Below are 18950 nucleotides of genomic sequence, written 5' to 3' on the forward strand. Positions count from 1 at the left end.
GGTCCAGTGAAAGTTTCTTTTTGAGAAGTCTTATACAATTTCATTTGGGACCTGAATGTGCAAAATCAATCCGAAAAGACAAGTATGGTGCAGGACAACCTACACTATTTATAATGAAATTAATTTATTCTTTGCAGAGTATCATCTAATTTTGTTGTCTCTTTTTTGTATGATTATCACAATCCAATGCTCACAGAATGTTAAGCATCTAGCCCGCACTTATTCTGATCATGCACCGGTCTTGCTCGAGCTGTCTTCAGAGGCTCTCAGTCCACCACGGGGTGCATGGCGATTGAACCCCAAAATGCTAATGGACGCAGTCTTCCAGGAAGAACTGCGAGTCGAGATCTTCAATTTCTTTGAGCGTAACAAAGGCACTGTACAGGCTGTGGAGACCATCTGGGAGGCCTTTAAGGTTACACTGAGGGGATACTGCATTTCCAAGGGAGCGGGGGTGCTCCGGGAAATTACCACTAGACTCAGGACACTAGAGCGAGACCTAAAAATTATGGAGGGAAACTTACAGAGGGCCCCAGATGGTGCCACAATGGAGAAATTCAGACAGACGCTTACTGAATATACGGAAGAGGCGCAAAGGGAAATCCATTTCAGAGGAAAACACTGGCAGGCTCGGCAATACGGGGAGGGGGAACGTCCTGGTAAAACGCTTGCTGATGTTATCCATAAGCCCTGTTTTTCTAATTATGTGCTGGAAATTGAGACATCTGATGGCACGAGGTGCTGTGACACGGAAGGTATCCTATCGGAATTTCTTGCACACTACAAGGGATTATACACTACCTCCGGCGCTTCAGGCGCAAGTCTGGATGAATATTTGGGAGATGTGGCCTTTGGATGGCTTGGTGACGCAGATCGCAGGTTTTTGAGCGCACCTTTTGAGCTGGATGAAGTACGGGATGCCATTATGGGTTTACAGTCGGGTAAAGCCACTGGGATGGATGGCATCCCAGTCGAATTTTATAAAACATATGTGGATATTGTGGCGCCAGTTCTTCGTGAAGTTTATGAAGAATCGCTAGAGGTGGGCTCCCTGCCTCCATCCATCAGGGAAGCCCTCGTCCTATCCCTGCTGAAGCCGGACAAATTAGCACATCTGTGCAGCTCTTATCGGCCACTTTCTTTACTGAACTGTGATGCAAAGATTCTCGCGAAGCTTGTTGCGAACCGGCTGGCATTGCTCTGGAGAACCTTGTTCTCCCGGACCAATCTGGGTTTGTTCCGGGAAAAGCGACCTCCCATAACCTTAGAACCCTTTCCACGATTATGAACAACGTTACCCCCGAGTTGCCGCTGGCTGCGTTCTTCTTAGACGCGACCCAGGCTTTTGATTCTGTTGAATGGCACTATATATTTGCGATTTTGGCTCGCATGGGTTTCCCCTCGCTTCTTCTCTCCTGGATCCGCCTTCTGTATCATCAGCCGGGCGCTAAGATACTTATCAATGGCCAGATATCACAAAGATTTCCAGTCACTAGAGGGACACGACAGGGGTTCCCCCTGTCCCCATTATTGTTTGCTCTAACCACGGAACCCTTGGCGGCCCGACTGCGACAACATCATAATGCTATGGCTCTGCAATGCAACATGCGCCAGATCCTTGTATCTATGTACGCAGACGACATCACGCTCTATGAACGTGATCCGCAGACGAACTTGAACACGCTATTGCGAGAGTTTATAGTGTTCGGACACCTATCTGGAGTTCAGATTAATTGGGAGAAATCATGCCTCTTCCCCCTGACAGAGGCGGTGACTACATTCCCGCTGGACTTTCCATTGGAGTGGTGTACGGATGATGATCTCCGCTATTTGGGGATTGGCATTACCAGAAACAAGGAAGAATTAATGAGACTTAATTATGGTGTGGCACTTACCTGCATCTCTGACAGAGTTTCCATGTGGATTGGACTCCCACTGTCAATGGCAGGGAGGGCGTCGCTGATCAAGATGGTGTTCCTGCCCCAGCTGCTATACTTATTTTTAAATATTCCTTTTTCTCCGGGGCAATATTTCTTTAAAGCCCTCAGGTCGGAAATGATCCGGCTGGTGTGGGGAGGCAAACAGGCCCGGCTACAGTGGGCTATACTGATCAGGCCCTGTGCGGCTGGGGGATTCGACATACCTGATTTTGAGACCTACTATACCTGTGCCCAGGCCCATTACCTATACTATTGGGTGAATCAGCGCAAATACATGCCACAATTGGCAGAGGAGCACTGGCTGGCACACCCTATACCTATTGAGGGTGCTGTGTATATGGACATAAACGCTAAGGAACGAACTCAAACGACCGTAAACGCCACGGTTACAGCATGGAGAAATATTGCGGACCGGTGCTATATGCTCCCGGACTGCCGCTGGTGGACCACCCTGCGATGCCGCTCTTGCAGGAAACTATCTTTCATAAGCTATTGCAAAGCACGTCAGTTAAGACATGGGGAGACTTGTATGAAGATGGGAGATTCCGTACTTCCGATAGCATCTTCCAGAGAACCTAGAGCACACCAATGGATGTTTTTCTGTACATCCGACTTAAGCAGGGGGTGCGCTCTCTACATCCAGACTTCCCAGCTGAGCCTCCACATCGTTCCCCCCTGCAGATATTACTGCAACAACCATCTCCGAAACGATTAGTATCTCTACTTTATAGCACAGTACACAGCCAGTGTAGTTTCGATGATGCGCCATCTCGCTCTAAGTGGGAAACTGAACTGGGCGCCTCTATGACAGACGAGCAATGGGAATATAGCTTCCTCCAGACCGAAAGGATATCGGCTAGCAGCAGATTGAGGATCATACATTTCAAATACCTCCATAGGCTATACCACACACCAGTCAGTATGCATAGATTCCATCTCTGGGGCAATGACAGGTGCGATCGTTGTCGCACCTCACAGGCTGATTTTTTGCATTTGGCCTGGACCTGCCCAGCGGTACAGGATTACTGGTACCAGGTTTTTGTGGCCCTGCAACCTATGACTGGGGTGCATATAGAATGTTCTCCGTTGGTCGCTTTACTGAGTAATGTGGCACAGATACCGAACGCCAGTAGAAAATACACTGCCCTAGCCTTACTGATCGCAAAAAGACGAGTGGCCTGTAGGTGAGGCAGAGGGAGGGCGCCGAAGTTTAAGGAATGGCTTGATGATTTGACATACTGCCAAGACCAGTCAGCACTGCATGCGGAGCTATTGCCTGTCTCCTCCAGACCGCGAGACATTTGGTCGCCACTTGTCACTTATTTACAGTCAATGACTGAGGAAACGGGCGAGGGATGCATATGAACATACAGCTGAGTGATCCCCAGATGGGAAGGGTCTGACCCCTGGATGGGACTGGTATGCATGAGTGAGACTGTCTGCTTTGAATCCTGGGACGTATCTGAAATTACCTGATGAGATGCAACGTAGGGTGGTGTCTTGGCGAGCTGCGCTCCTCTCCTTACATCATATTCCTTGTATAAAACTGAACTGAAATGTGAAATAACGCGGCCGGCCCAAAGTGGTTGTAGGCGACATGCTGTGTTGTCATTTAAATGTGTCCATCACTACAGTTATACAATTTGTCTGCTTATTGATGCCGCTGGCCACTGACTGGTTGTAAGCAAAAGGCTGTGTGTATGTCCAACTACCAATAAAGGTGTTTTTTTCAACTTTAAAAAAAAATGTGAAGAAAGGTGCTCAAGTGAGTGAAAAACATTAAACCATGCATTTCTTTAAAATAGCATGACACTGAACTCCTTTTAATAATTTTATGTAATGAATAAGGAGTTGGGAATTTCTAAGGTCGACGGTGTTTCGATCTCATTCAGCTGAGATCATCATCAGGACAGATGTGTAAGCACCTAGTATCTTGGAAGACCGAGGGTGCAACTGTAATTATTACTCAATTTATTAATCTATCCATGTGCAAACTCTTGTTTTCACAGTGATCGGATTTCAGCTCTGAACTTGTATTAGAACCATGATTATTTGTAAACGAAGCATGCTGTTTGTTCTGTTTGCAAGAACATTACCTTTTACTGTCAAATCCAAGATGACTTTCTCTTCCATGAATTATATCTAGACCTCGGTCTGCCTTGACAGTGAAGGTGCTCCTTATTTCTCACAAATGTGTTAAGGCTTTTGCATGTAGGTGTAAATATGAACACTGCCAGATACTACAGCTTAGGTACTGGTTAACTGCTACTATCACTAACAAATCCTGTTCTCTCAGGTTTCTGGAGCATGTTAAAAATGAGGAAAGTCCTCTGACGCCAATCAGTAATCTTCACGCCTTCTTCGATGATGATCAGGAAACGTACCCAGATACAGATATTGCTGACCTTATTCGAGATTCATACGAGGCAAGTAGAATAGAATATCTGCTATATCCTTTTGCAGAGAAGCACACAGTGCCACACGTAAGCATGAGGTGTAAACCAGCATGTAGTCTTCGTTTGTAAATTCTGTTTTTTTTATGATTGGTCTTTTTTTAATGTTTCGGTACAGGTGGTTAGAAATGCACTTATTGTTGGTGCCATTAAAGCCTTTCTGTCTAGAGAAACATTCTTAGCCCTAGGAGTCAACACTGTCCTCTTCACACTTACTGTTTCTGTATAAATAAACTATGGACAGCATGAGGCTACTATGGAATTTTGTTGCTACTATCTTGTGCATGCAGTCCTTCATCTGACGTCTTATGTCTTTCAAGACGTAACAGTAGAAATATGTTTCATAAATGTGGAACCTACACTCATTTTGCAGAATAAGGTGATTTAACGGTGAATAGGGTCTGAGGTTTACATTTCTGAGACTATTCCAGCACCTGGAAATCAACAAATGTAGCTGGGCATCCTTTTACTGTTGACAACTTAAATTTTAAGTTGTTGATGACCAAATCACAATTTTTTTCTCCTGCCAGGAGTTTACTTAAGGATTTCTGGCAGGTGAAACAACATACATGTGCCAAGATTTCTGTTACTGAGTGTGGAGTTCTCCACACTGATAAATCTTGCTCAAGCTGTGGTAAAGTGGGTGTTTCAAGGGGTGGGTAGCCTTGGAAGTTTGTGAATCACCCACAAACATGGACGATGTGAAGATAGTCAGACTCCTTTGTAAAACCTTTGACTCAACCCTGGGTAGCTGTGGTTTCGAGCCGCAAGGCTTAAACATAGGAACTAGTGTAAAGCATTTAGAAGCACAAAACAACGGCATAAGAAAGTCAAGCAGCATGAAAGAAATCCTAAACCAATATATGAAACTAGATTATATTTTTATGAATATTTAGACACCAAGATGAGGAAAATCCGCCAGAAGGTTCAGGAGATAAAGATTTTAAGTATACCATAAATCTCATCTTGTAGTCAAAAGTGCAAACACGAATTGGTAACTGTAAAGTTTGGAAACCTTTTACAAGTTTTGAAAGAGTTGTGTTTGGCTACTATGACCCGAGGTGGAGGACCAGTTCCGATAGGGAGAAGGTCAGGGGTGCCATTAAGGAGTATTAGGACAATTACCTGGTCACCAAAGCAGTCTCAAGTCCAGTTCCACAATTTAGATCAAGACTGCCATAGACCTTAAGGTAGTGGTCCTGTTGCTGTAGATGCAGGATGCTGAAAGATTCTCTGGGTACTGTGTGGTTGACTGGGGTTGCGGCTGAGCTTCTCATCTCTGTACACAGCGGGTCCAGCGGTATTCTTTGGTGAAGGCTGATGTCCGTCTTTGGTGGCGACCAATCTGGACTCAACTAAGACTCCCAGGTCAATCAGACTCGGTTGCAACTTTTGGCACTCTTGAATCGGTCTCTTGGGTGACCCGTTGGAGCATATTTGAAGAATGTGGCTACTGGCTTGTCAGAATGGGCTATTTAAGCTTTGATGGCTCTGGTGCTGATTCCAGGGACTCAGCCAACTGTCCCTTGGAGTCACTTCTTTGATCTGGGGCTTGAGAGCAACATTTTCAAGAGCAAAGAGCCACAAGCAGAGTCCTCTCTTTGCTAGCCCAAGTTGTGGCAGGTTTAGTTCTGCAGGCAGCACAGCCTCTCTTTGCCAGGTCCAGGGGTCAGCAGGGAAGTATTTATTTTGTCCTTTCGCCAGTTCCGTTGTGATCTGGGGTTCAGGGTGCCACATTTATTCCAGAAAGTTCCTCGGGATGATGCTGTCACTAGCCAATGGTTAACCAGGATCCCTCCCACCCTGTGGCATCTTCTGGCTATGTGTTGCATCTAGCAATCTCAGGGTGCTCTTTTCTGGCCACTCTCAAGATATCTGAACCCTTCTTTAGATGTAAGGAGCTATTAGCCCAACCTATAGTTGTGGCTACCTGTGGGCTGCATGCCCATGGAAAAAAAATGGTTTAGCCACTAGTTTCCCCTCTCTTTTCCTGTCGCCAGCCTGTCTACCTGAACCATGGGGCAACCCTACAGAGTATGATCGCCATTTACCCACCAAAGGTAGCTTCCCCTTTGAAGCTCACCTTTTGGGCTAACACCCTGAGTGGCTTCCTTTAAGCAGGATAGATTGAAGGGGAGAGGAGGAGGAGTGGCTGTGGTGTTGAGAAGCCACATGAAATGCCACACCTTCAATTTAGGCCCCCTCAAAGGAGTAGAAGGACTAGATTTTTCTATTAAGTTAAACAAGACCTCCTCTTTCTCAGGAGGCTTAATATACTGCCCCCCCCCCCCCCCCGGGTAGCGCAACCATGTTCTTAGAATCCCTGAGTGACTCTCTAGGGCAGCTCCTTCTACGCTACCCTCACTTTACATTGCTGGGAGACTTTAATTTGCAGCTGGAGTCCAAATCTGATGTGCAGGCACTTAATTTTCATCAGATCTTTGACCTACATCAAAAGGTAACACAGCCTACCCATCAAGAAGGACACACTTTGGATGGGGTATGCTCTAATTTTCCCCCTCTGGAGACTCAGACACCCGTCCCACAAATTTGGACAGACCATAGCCTAATCCCTTTCTGCATCCGAGTACCGCGCCCTCAGAAATTAGCAAAGACTAGTCAACATCCCGTGAACTATGATAACTGGACAGCGGTTGAGGATCGCTTCAAGCTCAAACCAGTCACTCAGACACAGATCCCCAGCATGTCCGGAGAAATAGTGCAGGACTCTAAATGCTTTCATATATGGATGCAGCAAGTGATCAAAGAGCGTGCCCTTCCCAAACGCTCCCCGGTAAAGGAGAAAAAAGGGAAGATAAATGCCCCCTGGTTCTCACTAGAGTTAGCCAAATCCCACCTATTATGTAAGAAAATTGAACGCAAGTGGCGCAAAACTTACGACCCTGCAGCTAGAAGCCTTTACTCCCAGCAGAGGAAATTATATCTTTGCAGTATCAAAACCGCTAAGAAGGAATACTACATTAACGCCATCAAAGAAGCCAAGCAAAAACAAAAAACGGTGTTCTCCATTGTTAAGGCTTTTACACACCTAAAAGCCTTACATCCCGAAATTCCCACCATCCTCAGAATTCTGCAAACAAATCGCGGACTTCTTTGAGGAAAAAATTGAATTAATACAAAAGGATTTCCCGGCCCCTCGAGTATCGCAGGTATCCGGCCTCCCTGACCGCGGGGAGACCATGACTGGCAGTATTAAAGCCTTTAAACCGGTTACACTACCTCAAACTCGTGAAGTGATCCTGGCGTGTAAATCTGGCGCTCCTTCCGACTCTTGCCCCCCTCGAATTCTTCATCCGTTAATTGATGTGGTCAATCCCATTATAAATGGGATTGTAAATGCTTCCCTTAGCACAGGTGTAGTTCCAGGAGAATGGAAACAAGCAATCGTGAAACCGCTCATGAAAAAACTCAATAAATCCACTACAGACCTCGTCAATTTACGTCCAATCTCACTCCTCCCAGTCCTGGGTAAGATAACCGAGCAGATGGTTTATAAAGAGCTAAAAAGCTATGTTGAATCCCATAATATCCTCCATCCCCAGCAATCTGGTTTCCGTCCACATCACTCTACGGAAACGGCCCTGATTGAACTCACTGACTCCACAAAATTACTATAGGATGTAGGGAAGAACGCCGTTTTGATTTTATTAGACCTCACAGCGGCGTTCGACACCATCTCCCACTCAATACTGATAGTTAGGCTAAGAGATATTGGAATCACAGACGTAGCACTGGCTTGGATAATCTCGTTTCTGGCAGATAGATCTCAAACCATCGCACTGGGTCCTTTCCTCTCCAAGGAAAAAAAGGTGTTGTCTGGAGTTCCGCAAGGCTCGATTTTGAGCCCATTATTATTTAATATTTACATGGTACCCCTCATCTCTTTAATTGAATCATACTGCATACTCGTGACATCTTATGCCGATGATACTCAATTAATTGTACCCCTTGACAGGAACTCCACAAATGCCGAGCAAAATCTAAAGAACTGCCTGAAGGATGTTTTCCTCTGGATGGAAAATAACCATCTAAAATGCAATGCCAATAAGACGGAGATTCTACCCTTGGGAAAAAATTCCCAATTCTGTCCAAGCAAATGGTGGCCAAATGATTCCCCTGCTCCACCACATGCTGTGGTGTCAGCCAGAAACCTGGGCGTCCTATTTGACGCCGAGCTGTCATTTGATCAGCATGTGAGGAATGTGGCAGGAAGTTGTTTTATTATCATCAAATCTCTAAAGAAGTTTTTCGACTTCTTTCCCACAGACTAAAGAAAGGCTGTGGCAGTGGCTTTAATCCTCGCCCGCCTTGATTACTGTAATGGCCTGATGGCAGTTGTTAAAAAGGCTACGTTGAGAAAACTCCAAAGCGTGCAACACGCAGCAGCCAGACTTGTATTAAAATTGCCGAGGAAATCCTCAGCTTCGGCCGCTCTGAAGACCCTTCATTGGCAACCTCTGCATAAGAGGATACTGTTTAAAACCCTTGTAATCGCCTTTCGTGCATTCAATGACACAGGCCCGAAGTATCTTACCAGGCGATACACCCACTACAACCCCTCTAGGACGTTACGATCTTCAAGTGGTAACCTGATAAATCTGTTTAAATTTAATTATAAAACCAAGGGAGGTAAGACCCTATCGTTCTTGTCCTCTAAGGCCTGGAATGCAATGCCCAAGAACCTCAGACACTAAATCAGGAAAGCCTGTTCAGGAAGCAACTGAAGACCTGGATTTTCAATCTTCCAGATGACTATGTAATGGCCGCTATCTAGCTTTTTAATTGTTTGCACACTGTTTTTCTAGCGCCAGGATGCTCCTTTCGGAGCGATAGTCGCGCTTTATAAATACACAATACAAATACAAGCAGGAGCTAACACCTCCCTCTGTAGCAGGCTACGATTGTTTCTGAGCCTGAGAGTCATTCACACGACTCCCCATGAGGGCAGAAGGCTGTCTGTTAGCCAGTTACAGTGCAGGCCATTGGGCAACAGAGTGGCAGCTGTCTAAAAATTGCTTTTCCTTAAAAGTGACATTAAATTCAACTTTGGCTTTAAGTCCGGTTTAATGCCACAATTAATTTGATATCTTAAAATACCCATTTTAGTAGTCCCATTTAGAAGTTAGCCAGACTATGAGCTCCGCCAGTAACTGTGTTAGCCAATGGTGCTACTAACTTTTCCCCAGTAAAAACGGCATTTTGGAAGTTTTGCTGTTTGGACATATTAAAAATATATATCCTACTTACTAATACACAGCTTCCTTCCTTAGGTCTTTATAGGCCTTCCTTAGGGTAGACTTATATATATTGTTAAGGGAAATGGGGTCTTTGCTATTAGTTTAAATGGCAAGGTTGAGCTAGCAGTTTTAAAACTGCTCTTCCAGGTTCCTTTGGCATGCTGGGAGCCATTTTGTACTCTCAGGATGCACACTCAGTGCTGCAGCCCGGTGTGGACACTCTAACTTAAATGCCCTGGGTACCCTTGGTACCATATACTAGGGACTTATAAGTAAATCCGTGTATCCCAAATGGTGATAGCTAATTCCGCATACAGTTTGTAATGGGTTAGAACACTTGCACTTAGGTCTGGTTAGTCGGCCTCTGTGCACTCTGAGTCGAAAAACCAGCAGCATCAGCCAAAACCTTTGGGGTAATCATGCAAAGAGAGCCATTTCCTTAGTCAGCATTCACAGTTTCCTCTGATTCTCCAAATCACCCTGGAAAGGGTAAAGTCTTTACTCCAGTCAAGGGGTGGCATAAATCCATTTTAAGGGTTGGGAAGAGGAATGTCTCTCCCCCAGCCAGGTTTTCTCTACAGGGAAAATGTTTTTCCATGTAGAAAAAAATATAAAAATGGTGCATTTGCACAGGTGATCCTATAATCCCTTCTGCAGAGTTCCTTGCTATGGGATTGTCACATGACCTTCCCAGACTTACTCTTGGAAACATGCGTTTGGCTCATCTTTCCATGCATACTCCTGGAAATGTTTGTAAATTACATTACAGAAAGTAGTAACTCCTCAAAAGCATACAGATGCAAAAGTAGAATTACTAGTTTATTGGTGAATGCGGAACTTAGACTTGCCTGTAACTGTATCTTTAATTCTTCATCAGGAAATAGTGAACTAATGTTCAGACTACCCACCAGCTAAATTATTGATAATATTTAACTATTGTACACAGGTTCACCAGTAGGGATTAAAGATCAGTTACTAATATTTCTTACTTGTTTTCCTAAATTAGGAAATCAATGTATCAATATGCAATTGCTACATTATCCTAGCAATGAGGTCTCCATTTCAATTACTAATATGCTTATTTTCCTTGAAATGAATCCAGCCAAATTTAAAGCCACTCTTAGTGAATTGATTGTAAAAGTGCTGGAATTCAATGGAGAGGCGTTAGGGACATCTACTGAGTTTTACTTTTGTATTGTCTTTTGGTATAATTGGCAACATCTCTAGGAGGTGTGAGTATGCATACTCATTTTAATATCTAAAGCTTTACTTTTATAATATATATCTTTCATTGAAATTGTAGAATCTCCGATCCCTGGTAGTGTTGTTCTAATTTGAGACCCTAAGTCAAACCTGTCTTAGAATGAATTGTTTATTATAGTTTGACAAAGGTCCTAGGCTTTAATGATGCTTTGAAAAAAAGATTAGCACAGGCTTAAATAAGGGACTGTGTATTTTTCTTCTTCATTGTCCAGCCGGGCAAAGAAGTATTTATTTAGAAAATTTTGATGAGGTCATACATAAGATAAAGTGAAGCAAGTCACACATTAATAACTGGGCACAAGCCTGTACCGAGTTGAGGGAGAACAATACATAGAGGGAAAGCAGTGAGAAAAGACAATAACAGGCAAACAAAAAAGGAGAAGAGGGTGGCTTACAATACAATAAAAACTTAAGTAAGCTCAACTCACAGTAACTGCAACAGTGAATACAAATCATAAACGGAGCAGTACTGTGCAAACAGTCAACAAACGTTTCGATCCCTATCTCCAAAGATATAGTGGGATCATCTTCAGGACTACAATGAAGTGCTTTGCCTGAGCGATTGATTACAAAAGCCTGTAGGGATAAATAGGAGGAAATCAAGAAAAGGGAACAAAAAGAGTTTTCTCATAAGTTACTTACATTGATGACAACTAGTCAGTAGCAACTCTATACATTTGGGGTGCAACAAGTGCACATGCAGTTGTTTGCTCCAAAGGGCACGGGTGACGGTGTGCTCATATTTGGAGAGGGAATGCATGGGTTTGCTCGCACTAGGGTGTGTGACACAGTTGGGAAATTACAACCGTTTTTGGGGGTTGTGCTTAGTGAGGACGATGGTAGGGGGGCTGTGCGAGAGCAAAAATTGGCGTGATGAGGACGTGTTGGGCAGTACCAGTCGTGATCGAAGGCGAAGGGCTGCAAACTAACCGTTAAGCTGGAGGTGCGTTCACGTCTTAAATAGCCGATGCAACAATTTATCAAGTTCTGTGAAGAGAGGGTCGAGATATAAGACTAAGAAAACGCTGGGTGCGTGGTGAACGAAAGATACGTGGTGGTGGGTTTACCGTGAGTGCCTAGCTTTTTCGGGGAGAACGCAGGGTTGGGTCCTTAAAAAGTCTATAGGACTCATGGACCACATCTTTTCGCCCACAGGTTCGTACCGAAGAGACTCACGCTAATTAGCACGTTGCCCATACTGTCAAAGCACTTCCTAAGGTAATATTTGGCCTGAACTCGTCGCTTTCACCATTGATCACTCGCCGCATTTTATGGCTAATTCATTGTGATTTCGTGCAGGTTTCTACTAATCAGTACCAACCCTGCGTTCCCACCACCACGTATCTTTCGTTCACCACGCACCCAGTGTTTTCTTAGTCTTATATCTCGACCCACTCTTCACAGAACTTGATAAATTGTTGCATCGGTTATTTAAGACGTGAACGGACCTCCAGCTTAACGGTTAGTTTGCAGCCCTTCGTCTTCATTCACGACTGGTACTGCCCAACACGTCCTCATCACGCCAATTAATCTTAGAATGAATTGTGTCCTGTTTGTTTCACCTCTTTAAAAAGTCTGTTTTTCTGTTCATTTGTTGTTTTTCCCAAATTACCCATGTGGATTTTGTCTATTCGAGAGTGTGTTCTTCCTTTTCAGACTTTTAGAACATTCCTTTTTGTTTTTAGTATATGTAAGTCTAAATCTCTTTTCTCTTTTGACAGAAATTTGGCGACAACTCTATTGAACAAATTCAGCGCTTGCGTTGTAGACATAGAATACGGGTTCTCCAAAATCATGAAGAAACTACTAAACAAAATGTGGTGAGTGCTGTGAAATTTATAAAGGCTATAGTTTAAAGATACAGAGATGTATATTGTAGAATTATTTCTGTGTACGCAGGTGGCACATTGGCTTTCTCTTAGTGGGCATTGTGAAGGGGTGATGTTTTAGGGGATGGCCAGGCAATACCTACCAGAATAACAGGAGACTGGACTTTACCTGTAGGGCTTAATTCATTGAATCTGCATATTTTATGATGGGTTAGTCACACATGATCCAGCCCATACCCGTATTGTAAGAAGGTCCCAGAACTTTAGTCCGAGGTAGTGGGAGGTTGGCTCTAGATGTGATATGCACCAATACAAATTGACCAAGTTGATACTCCTTGTCTGAGGCAAAAACTGTTCCGCCCTCTTGGTGATGTGGGACTTCAGCTTAAATATCTTCCTGCAGTCACCAGTAATTCTAGTTGCCAGTCCACATAGTATGGCACATTGAACTGGCATATCTCACAGTTTTTTTGTTCATTTATTCAGGAAGGGATTAAGGCTGTGGGCTTTATTTGTAGCTGTCACTGCATTTAGATGTTGATTAATTGAAAGAGCGTTGAGAGGTAATGCTAGCAATACTAACTCCAGGGTATGTAACAGTTACAACGCGATATTTACCACGCATACTGTTACCACGCATACCATTACAACGCAGGATCCTTTACAACTCATACCTTTACAACGCATGACATTACATCGCAGATACTATTACAACGCATGCCATTACAACGTAAGTATAGGTAAGTATATCATTTTATTTTACCTTATTTTTAATTACCAAAATATTAAAAATAAATTAATTAATTAAAGTAATTTTATATATAGGTTGGGTTTTGGGGTACAGGGGTATTTTTATGGTTCAGGGCTGGGTTTGGGTTTTGGGGTACAGGGTTATTTTTAGGGTTCAGGGCTGGGTTTGGGTTATGGGGTACATGGGTATTTTTAGGGTTCAGGGCTGGGTTTGAATTTTGGGGTACAGGGGTATTTTTAGGGTTCACGGCTGGGTTTGGGTTATGGGGTACAGGGGTATTTTTAGGGTTCAGGGCTGGGTTTGGGTTATGGGGTACAGGGGTATTTTTAGGGTTCAGGGCTGGGTTTGGGTTATGGGGTACAGGGGTATTTTTAGGGTTCAGGGCTGGGTTTGGGTTATGGGGTACAGGGGTATTTTAAGGGTTCAGTTTTATAAAAATACTCAAATTAAATACATTTATTTTAGTAATTTTAATATTTATTTAAAAAAGTATATATATATATATATAATTTAAAAATTACAATGACATTAATAAAAAATGTATTTATTAAATAAAAAGAATTAAATATTTATTAATTACATTTAAAAAAATATATAATAATATTTAAAAATAATATACTTACCTATACTTACGTTGTAATGGCATGCGTTGTAATAGTATCTGCGTTGTAATGTCATGCGTAAAGGTATGCGTTGTAAAGGGTCCTGCGTTGTAAATATTGCGGTGTAATGGTATGCATGGTAAAAGTATGCGTTTTAACGTCATACATCCAACTCCAGTGTCCTGGGTCACATGACTGTTAAAGGCTCTGCTGTTGGGGTTTGTGCATTCCTGCTAGACAGTGAGACAAAGGGGACTCGGTGTAAGCAGGATGGTTGTGGGCGGAGCTGTTCCCTGCCTCATTTACACTTCACAGGTCTTGCTTCCAGCACATTCAAAGGAACTTGACAACAGCCATTTGTCACCCCAGACTTCTTGTAGCATTGACAGGAAAAGTGAAGAACCAGAACCACATTTAGGGGTGGGATAAGAAATCCTCCCACTTCAATGGCTGGCTCCAGGTATAAATATTGGACCTCCAGAACAACTCTTCAGTACACTCCTGAATCTGTGGTCCCCAGAAGACTGTCCTGCTACTTTAGGCCTGCCTTGTTTCAAAGAGGACTGCCCTACTGCCTGAGGCCTACCCGCTCTCTAAGAAGTAAGACTGGACCTGCTTCCTTCACCCATGGCTAAACTGGGTGCCTCTAAGGGTCAGTTAGTTGGCTGACCTCCTAATCCTAGCTACAAGGACATGACATAAACTCCCTACAACTAACCAGCTGCCCACCCTCATTCCCATGGTCTTCCCTCCTACCTTAATAGGTTAACACTAATACACCTTACTTTGACTTTAACCATTTTCATACTAAAGATCTAATGCCATGAATCTCTGAGGGCATGTTAAAGCAATGTCCTGTTGGTATAAATACTTCAAGTGGACTCCAAACTTCAATTAATGTTTACCCTTGCTTATTTATATTATATGTCAGTTTCTGTAGGGCTATACCATTCCACAGTTAGTGACACTACTGTAGGGTCATTGATACACTGGTCTCTTACCAGTCGGACGTAATTAGTGTTTGTTCCACCCACAAGTTGTGCCAACAGCAGTCTATATGATTTTGACATATTTGGATTAGAGTTGTCTTTTCTCAAAACCAGAATATCTGGAATATCCGTCATGGTACGAAAAATTGCCTTCCAACATTCCCACATCAGCAGCCGATGCTAGCTTGGTTTGAGAATGATGGGGATGTTACCTACACATTCCCATTATGGAAACAGATTTACTCCAACCTTTTTTTCTGACCACTTTTACAAGTATTTCAAAGAAGGGAATTGCTTAATAAAATGTTTGTGAATATACACCCAAATGTATGTGTCTTGGTGGACTTTGTGGGTGTGCATGCATTTTGCGTGAACAACCCTCCCCTTAATACACATTCTTTACGATCCCATCCTTAAAACTCCAACCATTTATTTTTCTCCAACAGTCTTCTGTGTAGAAATTAAATGGGACACGCACAGATGGCACCAACACTGGCATTACACTGAATTCCTCTAGATTATTTATTATGTGCCCTTTCTGAAGGAAACCACTAAAAACAGTCACATTCTGAGACAGAATGCACCTGCCAAGAACCAGACGTCTGCATGTTTCCCCATCGCTGGGAGGGACACTTTAGCAACTAATGTACCCGTGGATTGATTCTGCTATTATTGGAAGCTTTGCTATAAATCTTTGCTGTTTGTATTTGCTTAACAGACTAACGTGGAAGCAAGTTGGCATAAAAACAAATATAGAATCTGATAAATAAATGAATTATAGAGTTGTTTGAGTGGTGTACCTTTTCCTGCACATGATAGTAATGTTAAACTTGCTGCTGCTCTTGTAGTTTCAGCAGTGCTTTATGATCCCCTGACAAGTGATCAATAAATATATCTCAAAGGATCAAACTTACTCAACGTCTCCATGTCCAGCAGAAGCTTTCATTGATCACTCCTATATATCTCACTTATATCATTGTTTTTTTTTATATTTGTCACCAAACCTGAATTGCTGCCATTTTACACCTTACTGTCTCATCCTTTCCCCAAATAGATGTTTTGTATACAGGGGCACTTCTGACATTTTGTGTATGACCATTAGTGGTACACATTGCATAAAGCATGTTCTACTCTGTCTCTAGAGAATTTGATCTTAATATTTCACTTCAGTTTCTTACTCATCTATTTACTTCGACCAGTCTTCATATAGGCTCGCTCGCTCCACTCTATACTGGAGTATAGGGAATACATCTGAATTGAACTTCCTGCTTCTTAGAACTTATTTCCCCTAAGAATGTTGAATGTTTAAAGATCTTATTGGTCTTTCAAGCGAATCTGTTTCCATTCACTTGTTTTCTTTCTGCCCTTACCAAACCGATATGGATTCTGTATTGTCTTTAACACCATCGCTGCTAGTGATATTTTCCTCCTGTGCTGATATTTCATGAATCCCATTGTTAATGACGAGCTCAGCTCGTCATCAGCACAGCTCCACTGTGCCTCATGACGAGCTCAGCTCGTCATGAGCATCGAAGGGATTAACAACCTTGTACCACCTTCACCTGTTCATTGGTTGCATGATGAGTTAAAGTGGATCTGCATGATCTCATTCGTATAGCTTTCTTATATGTAGATACTCCTTCCTTACAGAAGATTGACTGTCTGTTAAAATTGTTATTTACCCAATCTGCTTGTGAACTTTGTCCATGTACTTTACAACATTGCACGCAGTAGCATCTGGTACTTTCTTGATTTTCAGAATAATGGTAACACAAGACTGGCAAAGGCAATGGAATGGCACGCGGAAACCCAAATGGATCAATTATGTACAGTTCCATTTTGTCCCTTGGTAGCTTTAGTAGGCATCCACACTTCTGTTGTCCCGCATATCTGTAGCTTGACATTTCGTACTGCATACAGTTCCTCACTAGATGCTCCACCACCTAGTCCATACGAGATCACCAGTTGACTGCTCTCAATATTTTGTGGGTTCTCGACATCCTAAGATGTCCCTCAAGCACAACGATATAAAGGTAGTTCATCTTACACTCTCTGGAGCAATCACTTGGTCTTCTGTCAGTTGCATTAGCCTGTCAAATCTCTTCCATAAACATCTAAAGTTTGTAATTTACTCCCATAGATTCTTGTATGACCACATCTGTAAAGCTTGTAATTCATGGTGAAGAATCCTGTACAATGATCAACCTTTCTCAAGATTGTATACTCCAATCTAACCCTACTCTTCTTTTCATTAACAATGAACCAGTAGCGAAAACGCCTATCCCCTTTCTATGGTGTAACTATTTCCCTTCTGGTGACCTTTACCAACAGTCAGTCCTAAGGCTGTATGATTTCACCTAGAAATATCCAATTGTACTTTCTTGCAGTTGTCATACAGTGAAACGCTTGTAAAAATATCTCCTAAGCCTTTACTCGTGAATACTCAATTTTGTTTGCTTTGTGATCAATCTTTTGCTTTGAATTTAGATGAACAAATTACATTTTCGAACTACTCACGCTTCTTTTTCATTCACATAGTGCCATAATTGTACTCCCTTTAATGCACCCGATTCAAAAGTAGTTAAGACTTCCTATCTGTTCTTCACCTGTAGAAATACTGCCCCTCTTGTCTCTGATGAGCACACTCTGGATTCTAATCAAACCTTGCTAGTGTCTAAGTCTCGCTGACGACCGTTATGTTCTTCTCAAACTCCCTAGCACAAACCATATTTCAATTTTCTTATGTGCCTTTCTTTATCAATTTTGTTACATGAATGTAATTCGCTACAATATTTTTGATACATGTAGCGGAAAATTCAGCCATACCTGGGAAAGGAAGGATATGTGGGGTTTTTTGTGACGTTAGTTCCGGACCACAATCAAGACCCTCATTTCCTTGGTCCCATGGTGACCAATGTGAGTGACTAAAATTCCATGATATTTGAGTCTATCTCATTGGCGACCATGTTACCAATTAAAACTACTTCTGTATTCACGCTAGCTCTGTTGGTTGGTGGTTAGTCATTCAGGCTGGCTGGATTGCCTTGGGGCCTTCCTGGGCATGTTTGCTGTGAAGTACATCAATAGGATTTACAGTGCACCACATTTGGGGCCTCACTGAGCATCCAGTGCTCTGTGATGGAATTAAGCCACCTCCACCAGTGGCATCTGACTTAGTACGGAATGCACTGAGGTGGATGAAAATTCAACACTTGCCACTGCTCCGCACTGCAGTAGTTGTGCCTCCCATCCTCCTTTAATGGTGACTTCATGATCCAGATAATCTGTCTTGTTGAACTTGAATTTTCACTTTTGCTGAAGTCCAACATTATATATTTCAGATAGAAAACCTTGAGGCATCCCCAGCACTACGAAGCAGAAAATATTAATGTAATTTTCCAATGACAAACTGTGCAGAGGGCAGTTCACAACCTTTGTCTACAGATGTGACTTATGAAATAAAGTAGCAGTATTGATACGCTTTTCTTTCTTTGCTCAAGAAGATGAGCACAATAGATAAAATGGCTTTAGTTTAAAGGATGAATTATGGTTTTAGTTTTGTAATATCGTCTTGTTTGATGTTTTAATTGGTGATAACAGTATTCATTTGTGTGTTTTATTCCCTCAAGATCCGTGTTGTGGCACCAGACGTTTCATTCCTTCCGGAAGATCTAGAAGACCTGTATGATTTGTTTAAGGTGAGCATTGCCTGTAATCTTTCCATTAATTGCTCTTCACCAAATCTCTTGGTATGTCTGTACAGTGATGTCATTCATTTATCAGTCTTGAGGAGATTGTCTCACCCTCTTGCAATATAAATGGATTTGGTGTCCTTACTTTAGTATTAAATTTGGTTTGGCCACTG

At 42.7% G+C, this 18950-nt stretch overlaps 1 protein-coding gene across 2 annotated transcripts in view; it reads left to right on the plus strand.

Annotated features, from left to right (window-relative positions):
* The window catches only part of TBC1D8 (TBC1 domain family member 8), a 605783-nt gene that overhangs the window by 471255 nt on the left and 115578 nt on the right, over positions 1-18950 (plus strand). For both annotated transcript variants that reach the window (XM_086934717.1, XM_086934716.1), the window contains exons 13-15: positions 4237-4366; positions 12636-12734; positions 18715-18783. In XM_086934717.1, the coding sequence (XP_086790843.1) occupies positions 4237-4366; positions 12636-12734; positions 18715-18783 (298 nt within the window). The remainder of the gene's footprint in view (positions 1-4236; positions 4367-12635; positions 12735-18714; positions 18784-18950) is intronic.

This window comes from Lissotriton vulgaris, chromosome 8 (genome assembly GCF_964263255.1).
Source record: "Lissotriton vulgaris chromosome 8, aLisVul1.2, whole genome shotgun sequence".
NCBI lineage: Eukaryota > Metazoa > Chordata > Amphibia > Caudata > Salamandridae > Lissotriton > Lissotriton vulgaris.